The 14,694-nt window shown below is 38.8% G+C and overlaps 2 protein-coding genes across 2 annotated transcripts in view; one reads left to right on the top strand and one right to left on the bottom strand.

The window, feature by feature from the left end:
• hs2st1a (heparan sulfate 2-O-sulfotransferase 1a) overlaps positions 1–1,122 on the bottom strand; it is a 55,226-nt gene extending 54,104 nt beyond the window's left edge. Inside the window, exon 1 of the mRNA XM_061693923.1 lies at positions 716–1,122. Within this exon, the coding sequence (XP_061549907.1) occupies positions 716–839 (124 nt within the window). The 5' untranslated portion in view covers positions 840–1,122. The remainder of the gene's footprint in view (positions 1–715) is intronic.
• A 2,448-nt stretch (positions 1,123–3,570) lies between these two features.
• On the top strand, positions 3,571–11,368 carry selenof (selenoprotein F). The gene is made up of 5 exons (XM_061693899.1): positions 3,571–3,673; positions 4,771–4,938; positions 7,658–7,721; positions 9,112–9,161; positions 10,613–11,368. Exons 1-5 carry the CDS (start codon positions 3,626–3,628, stop codon positions 10,742–10,744), a joined length of 462 nt encoding a protein of 153 aa, XP_061549883.1. The 5' UTR covers positions 3,571–3,625; the 3' UTR covers positions 10,745–11,368.
• Positions 11,369–14,694: the final 3,326 nt, after the last annotated feature.

Here is a 14,694-nt window from a genome sequence, read left to right as displayed (position 1 = left end):
CTGTTCAAATGCCAGGTTTTTGTGAGATAAAAAAAAGGGATAAGATGCATAATTTAAAACCTTTTTCCACCATTAATGTGATATAGCCAACCTGTCCAGCTCAATTGAAACAAATTAAATACTTTAAAAAGGTGAAGTAAAAATAAACGGCGGAGATAATGTGGTTGCACAAGTGTGCACACCCTCTTATAACTCTGGATGTGGCTGTGTTCAGAATTAAACACTCGCATTAAAAGTCATGTACAATGGGAGCCAGCAGACCTACGACTATTTCAAGTGCCTCTGAATAACCCCAAATGAAGTCCAGTTTTTCTAGTAGGCAGCAAAAACCATGGTCTGCAGAGAGCTTTCATAGAAATCAGAGAATTTCCCCTCTATATAGACCCCCCCCCCCCCCCCCTCCCAAATAGAGTCGTACTGGTTATAGGTCATAATTATAGTGGGGAAAGTTAAATAAAATGATTTAGCTTAGTCAATAAAAATTTAAATCGCAACTAATGGGTGTTTGAACAGGGGTGTGTAGACTTTTCGTATGCACCCTATCACTTTAAAAAAAACAACAACAACATTTTAACAGTAAGTACGGTGGTAATTGAGCGTGCCGCTTTGTGCTGCGTGACCGCTGCTGCGCAAAACCAATTCATTGCGCGCCCTTAAAACCTTCATGCCCATGCACCTTGGAGGTACGGCACAGTACCTCGGTTTTTGGACTTACCGAGTTTTCCTCGGGACTCCTCCAGCTTCTGAATCTGGTTCTCCAAGAAGAACATAGCCACGGCGAACGCCAGCAAAGCCAGCAGCTGCAACTTAGGCGGCATCATGACTCTGAGCAGCCCCATCAAATCATCCGGAGAACGAGTCGTTCAGTCCATGCCCAAAAGAGGGGAGAGGAGAGGGGGGCGGCTAAGAGGAGACGCTGAAAAACACGCACAGACAACCGGCGAGCACAAAGCGGCTGCGCGCGTGGATATTTAAATCCACCCCCAATGCAAAATGCCCATTGTTTGCTATCCCATCATTTGAACGGCAACGTTCACGGTTTACGTAAAAGGTTTCCCCGGAACGTCGATGCGTCGTCTGTGCAAGTGTTCCCCGGCGTCTCGTCTTCACTTGCACGGTTCCACGGACCACACTGTCAAAAGCCCCCAGACCGTTGGACAGTAACAAGAGTCCACTATAGACATTGAAATATGCCGCTACACCCTCCCTGCCGCCGAAAGAGACGTCAATTCCGCCGCCATATTGGATGTGTCAGAGTGGAGCAAATGAGTGGTGAAAATGCCTCATTCATTGATGTGTTGCTTGAAGATTTAGCAAACGTAAGTCAGTTTTATTTATGTACTACAGTACTTTTCACAGAGAGTACAACATGATTCACACGGTTATAGAATTAGTTATACATAAATAAAATTCAGAAACATTTTATACTCAGAGGTGGGTAGAGTAGCCAAATATTGTACTCAAGTACTTTTACGTTAGAATAATACGACTCAAGTAAAAGTAAAAAGTAGTACTTGTATTTACTTGATTAAGAGTTAGAAAGCACTCAATGAAAAAAACTACTCAAGTAAAGAGCAACTTGTGAGTAACTTCTGATGGTTTTTTTTTTTAAATCAGAACATGAACATCAAATGCATTAAAAAATAATAATATATGGGAGTCGACACACACCTGCCACCATTTCAATTTTTAACTCTCCAAAAACCAACAACACATACATTAGGCCCTACAGAAACATTATTTGCTTTTTTGCCTTAAATGACTTCATGAAGAAGCTGTTTGCTGACATAGTGATTGTGTGTGTGTGTGCGACACCATAGGGATAGTGCTCATTTTGCCATTTATTTGCCACTGCCAAAACAACAATAGAAACATCTGCAACTTACCGCCCGGTGTTTTCTCAAGTTAGAAGTGGGCTGAAATATCCACCTTTGAGCAGTCACAATTTAAGAGCTGCATGATAAAGCTGTTGTTTTTTGGAGTCTGTAAAATAAACAGTCGCAGGGCTGATTTCCCCCCCCCCCCCAAAAAAAAAGAGTCATTTTGATTGGCTCGCGAAGGCTACGTGCGCGTTCATGCGTCTGCCTTATGTCGTCTGATTGGTGAATTGGAGTCAAATGACATTGGTGGTCCCGTTTGATTGGCGCAACAGGCAACCTACGTAGAAGTCGAAGATGGAGTCTAAAAATAGACATGCACACGCTAAAATGAATAAATACAAGTAGCGAATGGCATGTCTATTATTGTAACGGAGTAAAAGTATCGATTCTTCTTCACATAAATACTCAAGTAAAAGTAAAAAGTACGGTGCATTTAAAGTACTCTGACAAGTACAGTTTATGGAAAATGTTACTTGTGTAAATGTAACAGAGTAAGTGTAGCGCATTACTACTACCCGACTCTATTTATAGTTAATACATCAAAATAATACTTTTTAAAGAATCAAAGTCCCATACTCAAAATCAAAGTCAGATCAATGACTTTCCATTGCATTTGGCTATTATAACATTATTTTGACAACAGAATTGACTTTATGGCTACTACTATAAAGTCCCGTATGCACACAACACCAAGCCTCCAAACATAATATTTCCTATTCAATTAAATTGTCCTGACGTCACTAATTGCTGTTAGTTTTCTCATTGTGTATATTATGTCAAAAGCCAAAAGGCTGAGAAAGTGGGAAACAGTGAGAAGGGAAAGTTTTTCTGCTAGTCCCTCTCCAGTGATTGACATGATTAGTCGTTGAATTGATGTAAATCATTGAATGTCAATACGATTAATCAAAATCAGAACTTAGTGCCACGTTATTGTAGACAGATAATATTCATCATCACAGTAACAGTTTTACTTAGCTGTAAACACTCGTGAAAACATTGCAAAAACACATAAGTTGTCAAGGCACATGCATACCTATAACATCCTAAAAATAGAAGGAGTAAACATTTGGAATCACCAGAACAAACAGAACAAACGTTACTTATGTTATTTTCCCTAAATATTGGCAGGTGTGAGTGCGTGTGTGTGTCATTAACTTTGTGCACTTTGCAGTTGGTCGCTTCAATCCATTGACACGCCTAGTCTACGGGCAGATCTGACACATCCAATATGGCGAACGCATTTAACGTAACGCAGCAACGGGCCTCTACACTCAAGACGGGGGTTATTATTATTTATTTATTTTTTTTAATTTTTTTTTTTTTTTTTTTTTTATGTCTACGAACCCCGCCGTAAAGCAGTCTCTTATTCGTCAGCGATCGCTGTCTGTCCACACCGGATTGGACGAACATAACCAACGAGCGCGAACGTCGACCTGTAGTATTGCTGTTTTCCTTCCCTGCACTGTAAAACCCATGAGAATTACAAGCGAAGAAGAAATAATAATGCTGTCCCTTTGAAAGCCTAATCCGCGAGCATTTTTCACCATGAAATTGAAAATAAAATAAATGTCCCTGACAGATTGACTAGTTGTAATATGAATGAAGTTTTTAATTGATGTTTTTTTCATCAAAATTACATGAGTTAAATCTCATTTTATTTTAAATTTATATCAAGCAGGGTTTGGGGCACTTCTTCCTTTAGGTTAAGGGGCCCATCTTTGTAGTTTTTTCAGGCAGACTCCAAAATGTCGGGAGAAGTCTATCTCTTGTGGCTGCTTTCGCTTTTACAAACGGTGAGTTCAAAAAGATAACGTTGAATATAAGCTTTTGTCCTTTCGCCAAATTGCAGTAAGTATTTTTAATATGGGCGGATTACCCAATTTAGTGTTACATTCTCACGTTTTATATCGTATCCTGTTGTTACCGGTACGAGCGCCGATATGACGTGGCTTTAACTCAAAATCTCGACAACTCCAGTCATTTATTTGATGAATCTGTGCAAATGTATTGACTAAATAGCGAAACGATTTCCACTTGTCTAAGATTGAATTAATTAACTGAGCAAAGCGAAACAAATATTGTCAAATTTTGATAACATTGTCAATGAGGGAAAAAGCACAAATATGAATGACATGAATACAAGGTAACATTAGCTCGTTTAAAAGCAAATGTGCAGTAATCCCACTATATCGAATCAATTTTTGTCATTGTAATGAATTCAAATTAATCCGTTCAAGTCAGCCATTTTTTGTTACTTTTTTTTTTTAAATAAAGAAAAATTGTATTGTATAAAACATGATAAACGAGTATTTAAAGAAATCAGCTGATTTTATAAAGTGTAATTATGATACGTCACTCAATAGGCCACGCCTTTAAAAGGCATGGCCTAGTGAGTGACGTAAGGAGCTGGAGTCGGTTACTCTGCGTGTGAGCATCTTGGTGTGAGTTGTGGCCGAGAGCAGCTCCTTGAGTAGTTTCATTTTGTATTTGTGTGTTTGATTGTCCTATTCAATAAACAGTTGAAAGTGCATTGGTGACTAGCTCTCCTTGGCCACATGCAAGGACATTTTAGTACGTTAATTGCTAAAAAAAAAAATTCCCTCCCACTTCACGTGAGCAATGGCGTATTTGAGGCTCGCTCGTAACTCAAATTTGGGCTCTCATCACAAAAGCAAAAAAAATAAATCAAGTGATGGCTTGTTACTTGAAAAACGTGATGGAGCACTCGTGTGTTAAGGTACCACTGTTGCCTCTGTCTTAATTTTGACAAACTTCATAGCTTAATATTCAATGACATCGGTGCTGCATTCTTTTTTTTTGCTTCTCATACCTGTTTTTTAAGTGTTGGGCACTTAAATATTCAATTTCATCTTCTCCTCCCTCCCTCCAGCTGTCGGCGTATGGCTCTGAGCTGTCGTCGGAGGCGTGCAGGGAGCTGGGCTTCTCCAGCAACCTGCTGTGCAGTTCCTGTGACCTGCTTGGGGAATTCAGCCTCACCAAGATCCAGCCAGACTGCAACCACTGCTGCCAGCAGGAGGCCAAGTTAGATGCGCGCAAGGTAGAAATACTAATGATGCACTGAAATTAAAATTCTTGGCAAAATTGAGGAACCCAAGCTGCCAACCTTTATAGATTCACTTCCAGAACAATTTGTTTAAATTTCCATATTTTTAAAATGTCAAGAACATTAATGGAGGACAGTTATGGCAGTATTTTATGTAATAGGATAAAAATAATTCTACATACTGTTCAAATGCACAACAAAATCATTACTCTTTAATTGTAATCATTAATTATGGCTTCAATGTTTGTTATTTCAATGTATTTTTTGGACAAAAAGCATGTTTTGAATAATTGATTTTTCTACAAGCAACAAATCGGGGAAATCTTTTGAGATTTAAATTTAAGGCCCATGGAATCTATGTTATTTAAAGTTGATCTTATTTCTGCAAGCACACTTCCCAGATCTAGGGCAAAACATGTGATTCCTATCAAGATAATTAGCGTGTTGCTCATTCTTCAACGGACCCGAGGTACAGATTTAACATCACCAGGCTGCCTTGGATGTATGTTTTTGTCCCTGGGTGGAAGGCTGGAGGCGTACCTTTTTCTTAGCTGCATGAATGTTATACTTGGCTGGTTTTAATGAGGAAGTAATACTCTTAATGTGTTTGACTATTAAAAGCGCTGAGGCACAGGGTGTGTATCGAGTCGTCTTTGGAAATCAGAATCAGAATCCTCTTTATTTGCCAAGTATGTCCAAAAAACACACAAGGAATTTGTCTCCGGTAGTTGGAGCCGCTCTAGTACGACAACAGACAGTCAATTGACAGAACACTTTTGAGACGTAAAGACATTGAGAAAAACAGTCACTGAGCTATAAAGGGTTGCTAGTTATCTGGTAATGCCGGTACAATATTTTTTATTTATTTATTTATTTATTTATTTTTTGACAATTGTGCAAAAAGATGCAGTCATCTAGCACTTAGAGAAGTTCGAATGACTAATCTCGCAATAGTCCGGTGCAATGACCATTGTGCAAAGGGCGCCGAGACTTCAAGGAGTGTATGCACTTTAAAGTGACGAGTATTGCGATAATCTGGGACAACGTTGATTGTGTAAACGTTGCAGATACTCCTCAGTCAGTGTGCAAATGGGTCGGATGCTACTCTGGCATGAGTGGCCAGTATTGGTGAACAACAGATATAGGAACATTCTAAAATACCCCAACGGAATGGTGTGTTATTAGCTGCAATCTTTCTCTCTGCATCTTCTGTATTGATGGAAAATTTAGATTTTTACATTTTCACAGAAATACTTTAGAACTTAAACATCTGTGTACACTACTCACCAAAAGTTGGGGATATAGGACTTTCGGGTGAAATTTCAAGATGAAGCTAAAATGCACGACAGTGAAATCTCGTTTTACATGGGGGATACGTGCCAGACCCACCCGCAATAGGTGAATATCTGTAATGTTAAAAAAATAAATACGTTTTTTAATAGTTTAACTAGTTGTCATGAGTGATGACCATCAGCTACGAGTTTTGCTGCGATCCAAAATTTGGTGAACAGCGTCGCAGATGTAACGGCCAATCAAAATGCTTGTCATTTCTAGGGTTGGGCATCGTTCAATTTGAGTGATTCCAGTTCCTTATTTAGATTCCGGTTCCAAACGATTCTCGATTCCGATTCTTCTAGGGGGCTGGGTCAAAATAATTTGCATGGTTTAAATAAAGGCTGTACAAATTATGAACATCCATTTTCTTAGCAGCCCGCAACATAGACTAAAATGAACATTTGACTCGGGGTTCTTTATTACCAATATCAATATCTAACCTATGAACTAAAAGGCAATGTGTGTGTAAATAACCCAATTGACTTCCATCCAACCATTTTCTGAGCCGCTTCTCCTCACTAGGGTTGCGGGCGTGCTGGAGCCTATCCCAGCTATCATAGGGCAGGAGGCGGGGTACACCCTGAACTGGTTGCCAGCCAATCGCAGGGCACATACAAACAAACAACCATTCGCACTCACATGCACACCTACAGGTAATGTTTTTGGGATGTGGAAGGAAACCGGAGTGCCCGGAGAAAACCCACCCAGGCACGGGGAGAACATGCAAACTCCACACAGGCGGGGCCGGGGATTCAACCCCGGTCCTCAGAACTGTGAGGCAGACGCTCTAACCACCGTGCCGCCACCCAATTGACTTAATATAAGAATTGAATTGAACAGAAGAATATCAGCAGTTGAAGTTCAAGGAACTGAACGTCAGAATTCACAACAGGTGGTGTTTTTTTTTTCTTTTGGTTTTTCTCCCCCCTTCCAAGGATGTTCAATTCTTTGCCTTTCTATGACTCCTCCAGTCTCAAATGATTCAAAAGTTTAGAGGTCAAATAAAGTTCAACTGTAAAGGGTAGAGTGTATTTTATGTTCATCCTGAAATTTCACCCGAAAGCCCAATATCCCAAACTTTTTTTGAGTAACAGCATCTCCTTTCCAAAGGGCAGCTGTGAGTCTCCATTTTCCTCCAACCTGCTTAACATTGCCTCCGGAGGTTTCATAACAAAGCTACCATCTGTTGACTCTGATACATGTTCACTCACTCAGCTTGACGACTCCAAGCAATCGCCACGAGACGCCTGCAGGCCAGCCATCCTGCCACCAGCAGGGCCACCTCTTATCTCTGTGTGTGGGCAGTGCCTCGTGCGTGCGCGTTTGTGTGTTTCTCCTCATGAACGACCAGCTCATGTTTTATTTTCTTTACCAACAGCTCTATGCTGGGGCCATCCTGGAGGTGTGTGGATGAAAATTGGGGAGGTTCCCCCAAGTCCAAGGTGAGTTCTCTTTTGAAACATGACCAAACTTGTATACCATATTTAGACTTTATTTTTTCTCTCTCCCTGTATTAGTTCAGTCATGTGTTCTCTGAGGGAAGGGGAAAAAAAAAAGACGCCTCCATAACCCTAATGGCAATTAAACATACACTGGCACTTCAACTTACAAGTGACCTGATCATTTAACTTACGAAAGTTCACTCGCTTAATGCAAACACATAATGCAAAACATCATAGACGGGCTGACGAAACTAGAATCCAGGTTGCGGTGCTTGTAACCCTTTAAGCAACGGATATTTGAACACGTAGATAGATAATATAACGATACTGTACTCACATGCGTATGTTCTTTATCGTCTTAAAAAAAAAAAAAAAGACGATTATTACTACATCTTACTGAATTACTTAGTTGTGAAACTCTTTATTATGAATGCCTTTATTATAAGTTACCCTGGTGGCCAATACACACACACCAGGAGTAGCACAATGAACATCAAATTGAAGCAAAAATATTTAATTCATTACATTCTATTTAATTATGTAATTACTGTATGTTTTTATAAAGTACAATATGATACAGTTCTAGTTTCTTATTAAAATACACATGATAAAAATGTTGTTTTTTCTTATTTACAGAGGCTGGAACAAATTAAAGGCATTTTCAGTCACTTCAATGGGGATATAAGATTTGAGAAGTGTTATAGATACGAGCGTGGTCATGGAAGGAACTAAACTCCTATCTCAAGGCAACACTATATGCTGAAATAATGATTTCATCTCAATTTACTCCAAAATTTACTTATTGGGTGTAAATTCTTTGACTGTTTTGTTGAACAAAGTTATTTTTCTTTTGTAAGAATGACAACAGGTGAATACACAGGTTAATGTTACCTTCTTCCATCTAGTGGGGGAGCAGTCAACTGTTCTGCCTGTCGCTATACGTCTGAGGCTTAGATAGATGAACAAAGCTGCATACTGTTAGTATATACTGTACATTCTCATCTAAGTCTCTGTTATTGTAAACTCATTGATCAGTAGGTGGTCTTGAACACCTCAGTCTTGCTTTTCAAACCCCTGCTTGGAACATTGTTCTAAACGGAGGACCACCCGAGCTCTACTCAATACGGTTGTGCTTCATTCAGTGTCTCGTTACACTGATCATCAACTGCATCTCAAGCCCATGTCGTTGCGTGTGCCATATGGCTGCCATTTGTTTCGTTTGTTTACTTCAGCTGTGGCCATCCTGTGTCCTCAACTGTCTTCTCGCTATGCAACCTTCTCAGGATGGGTTGCAGCTGTCAATAATTAAAGTCCTCTGTGCTAAAATAGAACAACTAATGGGTACATGCTTAACGCAACTTTTTTAATTTTTTTTTATAAATCTCTGTAGCTTTTGTCAGGGGTGACAAGCCGAAGATGTTCAAGGGTCTACAGATCAAGGTGAGTATTAGTATTGATGATGCCTATTCACTTTTCACACTAATGATTTAATCCCGTGACAGGGACCGAGACCCCCTGCACATAGCCAAAAGACGAGTAATTGCCCCACCAAAAAAAGTTTATAATTGCCTATATTAATGGTTAACCATAAATACATCACAAACGATGATCCCAAAACATTTTATCATTTCACACTCATATTGCAATATTACCACGATAGCTGAAAATCTGTGACATAGACACCATATGAAAACATTTTTTAAATAGTTTTGCCCCTCTCATGTGCTTTAAACATGTAAACTTATTGAAGTACTTAAACTTATTAAAACACACTTAAAAGTACTGTTAGCACCTGTTCTCACTCTCTTGCTAGTAGTTGTCCAAATAAGAGGCAAAGCGTCCTTTCTTTAAGCAGTTTATGTAACTCCCAGTTGAAGTTAACTGTAAAACTGACACAAGAGAATTGCACATTGCATATTTAAAAAACAAAATGTTCAACCAAACCAAATATTTTCAAATGTCCACTAGTTTAATGCCAACATATAAAGCAAAAGGCCATTGACGGGCTAACAAAATCAGCATTGATGTTATGGTAATTATTATAGCTACTAATGACTAAGTCGAGTTAATTCACGAGTACAAAACAAAAAACACAGAATCTGAATTTTCCCATCACATGAAAATGTGTCAATGTACTTGTTTATTCTGACAAGCACTGCAATGCTTCTGTTTCGCCATTTTGATTTACTGTGAACAGCTTCTGCGCATTGTGGCTTCACCAAGGGCTCCATGATGTTTGTTTAAAAAAAAAAAAAAAAAAAAAAGCTCTCCGCTGAAGGAGTCAGGCACACATACCATGGAAGCGTCACCCCAAAAAAAGAAGCCGTCGCTGGAGAGGGGCGGCAGTGGCATGGTGGCAGATTTAAGAGCGAGAAAGGGAGAACGTGGATCCAACACAGCGTGGAGCTAGCCACCATGCTAGCTAGAAAGGCAGCAGTTTGGTCCGGGTGGTGAGGATTTATGGCATAGATGAGCTATAAAACAGACTTGGGATTCTACCCATGGCCAAGCTAAGGTGAAGGATCCTCGTTAAAGTAAGCAATTTTAAAAAAGAAAAACAATTCTGTATCGTGATCCACCTGGAACGGCGTCAGTCATAAGTCAAAACATCCCAAGGTACGCTCTTAATGGTTCAATCGATAGTTTTCAAATAATCAAATTGGACTTTTCATTTGTTGGACTATTATTTTGGAATAGTCCAAGGTGAGAAATCTGTGACTACGAAAATTCGTAAATAGTTGGAGGAAGACTGTAATCTTCTGTGATAAACCAAGCTCCTGAGGAAATTCCTACAAATTATTTTTTTATTGCTAACTGGTCCTTTTCCTCCTCCATTTTATTTTACTTTTTTTTTTTTCTTTCCCCCCTCATATCCGCCTACTCTCTGTCAGTACGTGCGAGGCTCCGATCCTGTACTCAAGCTTTTGGACGATAACGGGAACATCTCCGAGGAACTCAGCATCCTCAAGTGGAACACGGACAGCGTGGAGGAGTTCTTGAGTGAAAAATTAGAGCGGATATAAACACAGCTTTCAATTTGTTTTCTATAGTTAAAGGGACAGCTTAAAATATACATAAACCCTGATGGTTTATGTCACTCTCTCTGCCATATTGTTTTTCTAGGGTTCCACGAGCCTCCTTTTTTAAGGAGGTAATGACAAAAATAAGAAATTAGGTAATGACAAAAGTAAGAACACAAAGTTGGATTTTACAACCAAACACATCATGGGCATCACTATGAAGATGAGAAAAAAATATTAGTGGTGAAATGTATATTTGTATGTATTTGGACTCTGCATTTTTACATTCCTGCTAAAGTCTGTTTAAAGTCACAAATTTCTCAACGACCCTGTAAAAGCATCATAACGTTTTTCTGTTTCTGATTTTCTTGTAGACATTTTTTTTATAATGCTTAAAATCGGTGTAACTAGACGTGAGTTGTTGAAAGACTGAACACTTCCAAGTTGCTGTTTGTCAGTAGATGGTATAGTTGTGGGGGCACGTTAGTGAAGAGCTCACCTTAAACCAGTATTGGGAAGTGACCTCTGATGTGTTTTGTGTTCCTCGGCTTCATCGTTCTTTGGATGCAAATTGGATTTGTTGTGGAAATTTGAATATGCAACAATAAACAACAAAAAAAGATTTTCTTTCAGTTGTGTTTTTTGGACTCATGGTGTTGAGATTGGCGGCACGGTGGACGACTGGTTAGAGCGTCAGCCTCACAGTTCTGAGGTGCGGGGTTCAATCCCCGTCCCCGCCTGTGTGGAGTTTGCGTGTTCTCCCCGTGCCTGCGTGGGTTTTCTCCGGGCACTCCGGTTTCCTCCCACATCCCAAAAACATGCATGAATTGGAGACTCTAAATTGCCCGTAGGCACGACTGTGAGTGCGAATGGTTGTTAGTTTCTATGTGCCCTGCGATTGGCTTGGCAACCAGTTCAGGGTGTACCCCGCCTCCTGCCCGATGACAGCTGGGATAGGCTACAGCACGCCCGCGACCCTAGTGAGGAGAAGCAGCTCAGAAAATGGATGGATGGATGGGTGTTGAGATTAGCGATTCTCCAGTACTAGTACCACTGCTGGTACGAAGGCTCCCTCTAGTGGTACACACACAAAAATCACTGAATTAAATGTTCAAACTGCTGTGTTACAGTGGTTTGAACTTCTTTTTTTTTAATCAGTACAGTAATTTTTTAAGTTTAGTTGTATTTAATTTTTAAGTACCATAATTTTGCATTTAATCTTTTCGACCTGTTTCCAAATATTTTTTTCACGGACAATTTTTAACGTACAGTATAATTTAATTGAATCATTCAAGGGTTATTTCATTTTGTCCTGTATTCAAGCACATTGGTAATATTCAATATGTGCATCAATTTACAGTGGATTACAATAATATTCATTGTACTTGCCTTGCTTTTGATGAATACTATACCCACTAAGGGCCGACTTACACTACTGTATTTTGATGTTATGGTGGTATTTGGCGAGCTAAATATCCTTTGCCGTGGACTTGTGCGTCTCGCTTTATGAGCATAGAGTGACACCTAGTGCTGGAAAGAAAATTGCAGCTGAAGATGCTTAGTGGCTCCACTTCATGTCACCACATTGAACAGTGTTTGCAAACAACTTTTTTAGTTCTATTTAGAGTGGGTAATTGTCACGCTCTATACGTGAGATTTTTCTAATATGATAATCTCACAGTTCTTGTATTTGCACCTGGTGTTTACTTTGTATAAAACCACAACATTCGATGTCAACGTTACGTATTTCCTCAGATGAATTTATTGAGACGATTTCAAAATGACACACAGTAATTCAGATTTAGTATCTGGATGAACATATGTTCATATACAATGAAAATGTCTAACGACCCCTTATTGGTCAAGTAAGTCAAGTGACAAAACCAAAGAAAAGACTCAGAACATTAATGATATTGTCAGATAAAAAAAAAATCAAACCCCTCTCTCACGTTGAAGCATTAATTTCTAACCACAGGGAATTATCCAATTTCACTTAATTAGTCTGTAATGTATTATTTATACACTAAAAGTAATGTATCTTTTTTTTTATCTATCTATGCCACCCATGAAAAGTGAGAGGCAGAAAAATTGAATGCCCTTCCTGTCTATAGCAGACGGTACATCATTATTAACCTGTGTATACCACTTTTTATTTATTTTTATTTATTTTTAAACATTTACGTTTGGCGATATTTTTACAATGTCAAACGTGCCTTAGCTCAATAGAAAAATGAGAAACACTGCAAGTTTAAAGTATATGGAATATTTACATTTCATTCCAAATATCAGAAGGCATAAAAATAAACAAATCAGAGTAATTAACACGTACAAGAATAACTTCTCACGTCTCATCAATGTACTTGCCAGACGGGGGAAGTAACAAAGTACAAATGCATCGTTACCTCTGTACTTAAAAATTTCAGTTATCTGTTCTGGGGCTGCAACTAATGATTCTTTTCGTAACTGATTAATTTGTCAATTAGTTTTCGATTAATCTTTGAATCAGATAAAACTTTTTTTTAATTTCCATCCCTTTATTTTAAAAAAACAGGACATTATTTAAAATTGACAGTGGAGAAAATGCACAAACATAAATTGATTTTCATTCAGTCACTGGTCCGTAACATGTCAGAAAATAGGCAACAATGTTGATCATTGTTTTCCAAAGTAACAGTAAATGTTTGCAAATGTCTTATTTTGATTAAACAAAGATAATCAGAATGCCTTTATAGATGTCTATCTGAGAATATTTACTGTTGAGAGGCTGAAATTTGAACCATTTAAGTTCGACAAGGTCTCGAAACGATTAATGGATTATCAAAATAGTCGATTGAATTGATAATCGATTAGTTGTTGCACCTCTAATCTGTTTTTTCTGATGACGTATTTTTCTGATGAAAGTATTTTTTCTGATGACGTTTTACTTTTCAACACATCAAAATAGGCTTGTTACTTTTTCTAAGGTAATAGAAAAAGGTTAAGTCAACCGCAGTTAAGATCTTGATCGATTGAGATCTTGGGGTTTTATAAGGTGAAAAGACAGGGGCAGCGGTGACATGGGGGAAGGTCAACCAGGGAGCATTCACGACGATAACGCAACAGATTTGGAGAAGCAAGATATTCCCCATCCATGGTCGTACATAAAGGGTTATTTAATATTGTCAGCTCCCAAGAAACATTTGCGGTGAATATGTTACCTACCGTAACTACCAGCTTCTTGCATTCAAAGAATCTCCATCTAACCTGGAAAAGTGTAATACAGGTAAGGTGTATTTATTTCAGTTATCATTAGCCGATGACGTCTTGTCAGAGCAGTGACTTGGGCAGTTATGCTATTGGGCTAACACTTTGTTGACAAATCTCTTTAGACGTCAACTATAGTTCATTTTTGCAGAAAACTTGATTGCTTGATTGATTTGCAATGTTTGGTATTTTTTTTTATTTTTTATTTTGCACTAGACTAATATTACCAAGGGATTCCAAAGTGAAGAGTGTGATATTTCTTACACTTAAAAAAACCCAACGTGTCATATGCGATACTTACACTAAAATTAATTCATAATGAATGAATTATTTGTTGTGTTTTGTTCAAAAGGACCAATATCCAGCCAGGGTCCATTTTGAAGGAATTTGTATTTGAGAATGTATCTAATGTTTCAAGCTTTACAGGGTCAAATGTGTGTGTTGACAAATATCATGATCCATCAACTGTAATTCATTTCGCAGAAACGTTCAATTCGATTAGTAATGTGTAATAAGTGCCAACCGAATGGTGCTCGTGCCTCGGTGTGGCGACTCCGGACGGAACGAGCCGAAAGTCGCAACGACTACTACTATTTCCCACGCAGTCCAAAGTGAGTTACGATCTCTTCCATATGTCCACAGAAAGAGTATTTGCATCTCAAGTGGTGCGCGTCCTGGGCCCTTCTGGTGGTGCGTCCCCACCACTCCAT

Source organism: Phycodurus eques, chromosome 13, assembly GCF_024500275.1.
Source record: "Phycodurus eques isolate BA_2022a chromosome 13, UOR_Pequ_1.1, whole genome shotgun sequence".
NCBI classification, from domain to species: Eukaryota; Metazoa; Chordata; class Actinopteri; order Syngnathiformes; family Syngnathidae; genus Phycodurus; species Phycodurus eques.
The sequence above is the reverse complement of the archived record's forward strand: the minus strand, read 5'-3'. Positions and strand labels throughout refer to the sequence as shown.